This window comes from Bison bison, unplaced genomic scaffold (genome assembly GCF_000754665.1).
Source record: "Bison bison bison isolate TAMUID 2011002044 unplaced genomic scaffold, Bison_UMD1.0 scf7180017864383, whole genome shotgun sequence".
NCBI classification, from domain to species: Eukaryota; Metazoa; Chordata; class Mammalia; order Artiodactyla; family Bovidae; genus Bison; species Bison bison.
This window is the reverse complement of record NW_011494955.1, coordinates 6,793,560-6,798,147: the sequence shown is the minus strand read 5'-3', so window position 1 is coordinate 6,798,147 and position 4,588 is coordinate 6,793,560. Positions and strand designations below refer to the sequence as shown.

At 54.9% G+C, this 4,588-nt stretch overlaps 1 protein-coding gene across 1 annotated transcript in view; it reads left to right on the top strand.

The window, feature by feature from the left end:
- The window catches only part of RARG (retinoic acid receptor, gamma), a 20,315-nt gene that overhangs the window by 2,761 nt on the left and 12,966 nt on the right, over positions 1 to 4,588 (top strand). The window contains exon 2 of the mRNA XM_010857914.1: positions 1,030 to 1,361. Within this exon, the coding sequence (XP_010856216.1) occupies positions 1,178 to 1,361 (184 nt within the window). The 5' untranslated portion in view covers positions 1,030 to 1,177. The remainder of the gene's footprint in view (positions 1 to 1,029; positions 1,362 to 4,588) is intronic.

Here is a 4,588-nt window from a genome sequence, read left to right as displayed (position 1 = left end):
TCGTCCTCCCCTGGGCTCAGGGGTCAGGCTATATTAGAGGAAGGGGGGATGTAGAGAGGGCTTGCTATGTGCAGAGGGCTCGGAGAAGAGAGAGAAGAGATGGAGAAGCAAAGTGAACTGAGGACAGAGAGAGGAGCTTCCTAGCATCATGCCTGGCACAGAGCGGGGCTTCCATCAGCCTCCGTGGGTGTGAAGAGAGGTTAGGAAGTGAGGCGTCATTGGAGACATAGACAGACTAGGAGGGAGCACTGAGGAAGATGGAAAGAAAGGAACGCAAATTAAAGGAGGTATGGCGGAAGAGAAGGGACAAGGAAAAAGAACATGAGATACACAAAGCCTTTAGTATGTGTCCTATATTATTCTAGACACTTTACATATGGTAAATTATTTAATCCTCATAATAACCTTATGAAGTGGGCCTTATTATTCACAGTTGGCAAAGAAAGGAACTGAGGCCCAGAGAGATTAAGTAACGTTAATACATCAGAGATCCCACAGCTCGGAAGTGGTAGGGATCAATTCAGATAGTCTGGCTTCAGGATCTGTGTTCCAGAGAGGTGTAACATTTTATGATAAAAGTGTTAAAAAAGATATGGTCACTTTCTCCAGAGTGTAGAGTTTGAATCTTGGCTCTACCATTTACAGCCATGTGACCTTTAATCAGTCCCTTAACCTCAGTTTTCTTATCTGTGAAATGGGAATCATAATTCCTACTTTGCAGGATTGATGTGAGTGTTAAATCAAGAGTTCAGCCCATGATGGTGTTCAGTGGTCTCCTAGCTTAGGAGTCCTTTCTGCTGTGAGTCTAGAGGCTGTCATTCACCTTGTAAACTTAGTTTACCCTTTCTGGGTGAGTTTCTCTGAGCCTGCATCAGCTCCCACCCTATGTCCCCCACTGTGTACAGAGGGCCCTGAGCAGTACAAACTGTGGCAGCAAGGAGAGAAAAGACTAGCTGGGTGAGGGTCATGGGGCTTGAAACCTCAAAGTGATCATTCTCTCATCCCTCCTTTTCCTTTCTTTCTCCTTAGGACTCTTGGAGACCCAGTGAGCAGGCCAGGCAGGGCGGGCACGGAGCCTCCCAGGCCAGGGCAGTGGGCATGGGCGGGGGCTGTGGCTGAAGAAGTCCCCCGCCCACAGCAGACCCCAGGGGACTCAGCCTCCCACACTGCCGCGGCCATGGCCACCAATAAGGAGCGACTCTTTGTGCCTGGTGCCCTGGGCCCTGGCTCTGGCTACCCAGGGGCTGGCTTCCCCTTCGCCTTCCCAGGGGCACTCAGGGGGTCTCCACCTTTCGAGATGCTGAGCCCTAGCTTCCGGGGCTTGGGCCAGCCTGACCTCCCCAAGGAGATGGCCTCTCTGTGTGAGTCTCAGGGATCGTGGGGGATGAGGGCAAGTGGAAACAGGAGGGCATTGGTGGGTGGATGAGAGAACTGGTGTCCCCGTTAGGAAGGCAGGCAGGCTTAGGGCTTTGATCTAAAGGAGTAGCCATGAGGGGGTCTCGATATGGAGCAAATGAACATCTTTACGAATGCGAGTCCTCCTGTACAGCTAGGATGGGAAAGTGGCATGCCTAAAATTTGGGACTCTGAAATTGCCTCCTGAGCGAGTCAACTAGCAGGGAGAACCTCTTTGTATGGGCAGCCAAGGGGGGGTCTGGGGAAGTCTGAGGCTGCTGCCTGCCTGCAGTGGAGGGGTGTGGGGAGCCAGGCTGTGAAGTGGAGGAGCCTGGGAAGACAATCTGCTGACTCTTGGATCGAGAGGTGAAATTGTCCTGAATTAGGGGGAGGCTGCAAAAAAGAGGAACGGAATCTAGTGCCAGGTACCCAGAGATGTCTGGGGTCAGGAAACTTCCCTCTTGCTTCTGGTTAAGTGAAAGTTGCTCAGTGTCCGTGTCCAACTCTTTGTGACCCCATGGAATTCTCCAGGCCAGAATACTGAAGTGGGTAGCCATTCCCTTCTCCCGGGGATCTTCCCAATCCAGGGATTGAACCCTGGTCTCCCACATTGCAGGGGGATTCTTTACCAGCAGAGCCACCAGGGAAGCCCTTGCTTCTGGGAAGGGTGGAAATAGCCACAGGGAAGGTAGCTCTTGTCTCATAAGTAATCCGGGAAAGTGGAGAGGGGTCCCAGCAGGATCCTCTCCGCCAGCCATGTGGGCTGTAGACTCCTCTCTCTCTCTCTCTCTCTCTCTCTCTCTCTCTGGCCCGGTGCCCACATGCTGTGCAGATCCCTGCTTGTCCCTCAGGCCTGCCCTCTTTGGGTGAAGCTGACAGCAGCAAGCTGAGGCCTCTCTTCTTCCCTCTGGGTCCCCTCTCCTTCCTCTTGGGAGTGGATCCTCCTCGCCGGGGTCATTTCAGGCATGGGTGCCCAGGAGCTGGAGGGCTAGGATGCTGGCCTTCGTGGGATAGAGGGTCAGTGTGGGAGCCGGTGCAGAGAAGGTCCCACCTGGAAAGGAGGGGAGGTGATAGACAGAGGGGCAGCTCCAGAGAAACAGAAAGGGAGAAGAAAAGACCAAAAGATAAAGATAACATCCCTTATAGCTCCACAAGCTCAGAGAGAGAGAGGTGGAGAGAAGGGGCCTGTGTTCAGGAGCTGGCACTTGGAGGGTTGTGTGTGTGTGTGTGTGTGTGTGTGTGTGTGTGTGTGTGAAGGGGTGATTAAACAGGACTGGGGCTGGCAGCTCTGCTGGAAAGATCAAGCTCACCTAGAGAAGGCATGTGTGTGTGTGTGTGTGTGTAAGGCCATGTGCAGTTGTATGCACAGTGTGGCCCTGAGACACTGCTCACACACAGAATTCCAGGGTTGCAACAAAGAGTCAGTGTGAGGAGTGAGGTGGTATTTCATGGGCTGCTGACGGTGTGTCTGGGGTTTGGTGAGGCCTGCTGGTGGCCTGTCTGTAGTCCAGCAGGGGTTATTTGGGTGGCATGCAGGTGAAGGAGGGAGCACAAAGCCCCCCTTTTTGTAAACCTCAGCTGGGCTTCCCCTACCTCATTTGCACCCCATGAATCTGTCCCAGGGTCTTGGAGGTGGGAGGGAACCACCCTCCCACATGAATGCCCTTCTTGCAAAGAGCAGTACCACTCAGTCCCTTGGGACTTGATTCTCCCATTTCCTCAGGCAACTAAGGGAGTGGGGATAGAAGGCAGAGGAGAAAGAATGGTGTCAGGGAGAGTGCGGAGAGCCAGGAGCCAGCCCCCAGCGAAGTTCTCCATGTGCCCCTGTGCCCTGGACACGTGGAGAGCAAGGTCAGGGTTCAAAGTGAGGTCAAGGCAGGGGAAGGGGTCAGACTAAGCTGTATCCCCAATGGCTGCCCTGAAGGAGGGGGGCTGAAAGAAGAAATCCAAGGGAGGAGCCAGAACCTGGGCTTGTAGCTGGGGAGGGTGCGGCTGGCAGCAGGGGACAGGCCTGGGCAGAGAGGTGGCGGTGGGGAGGGGAGGAGGGAAAGGCCTGGGTCCAGACAGCTACCTGGGAGTGGGGCTTGCAGCATCTAGTGGAAGAAAGGGAGGCAGCTGGGAGAGTCTGAGAGACCTCCCACGGGGCAGCAGTGGCTGAAGGGGGAAAGTGTAATCTCACTTGCCTTCCCTTTGTGACTGGGCAATCTAATGGAAGGGGACTGGAGGCCTAAGTCAAAGCCATGCTCACCTGGTGGCTGGCTCTCTTTCCTCAGCCTCTGTTGCTGGTCTGTGGGAGGGAGGGTAGACTGTGAAGGATTCTGGAACTTAGCCCCGGGGCTGGCTCCTGGATCCCACCACTGGGTCCCCAGCACCTTGGAGACACTAATGTTGAGAAGGGCAGTCTTGCTTCATCTCTTGGGGTGCCGCGGGGGCCTGAGTGGGTAAGGCATCTCAGAACCGCCTGTTGGAGGAGGGGAGGGGAAGGGAACACGTGCTGCCAAGGCAAGCACAGGCCTGCATGTGTGGAAAACTGGAGGGGGGGGGTGTGTGTGTACACATGTGCGAAGGTTTGGGTGTGCTTGCTCACTCATACACATGAAACCCTGGTGTCTGTGTCCCTGTGTATCTCAGTGTTATGACCACTGGTGTGGTCTGTGCTTGTTTTATCAAGACTGCAGGGAACAGAGTGTGATGGAAGGGAAGGGAAGGCCTGCCCTGCCCGCCTCCCCCTCTTTAGAAGATAGCTGGTGTCCTGACGACCTAGCCCTGCTTGTCCTCTGAAATTGGTGACAGTGTCTCTGGGTCACGGAGCCCAGGCTGCACCATACCAAGTCACATGGAGAAACTGAAGACAGGCTGGCACAGGAAGAAAAAGAGTTCTACTTAAAAGAAACTGAAAAAGAGAGACTCAGAGACCTAAACAAGAGAGGGAAATATACAGGCTGGAAGGCACAGACACAGAGAGAACCCAGACTCCGGGAGAGGCCAGGGCCTTGTTAAGCGGGCGGGCCTGGTGGTGAGCAGGCGGCAGCAGCGAGGCCTCCTCCAGGAAAAAACCCCAGCCGCTGCCTCCTTCCCCTCCCCTCCTGGTCTCTCCTGCTCAGGCTCGAGCTCCAGCTCCAGGCCGACACAAACGGGGCTTTGATTGCAACAGGAAACCTCTCTGGCGGGGGGAGCTGGGCAAGCCGCCGCC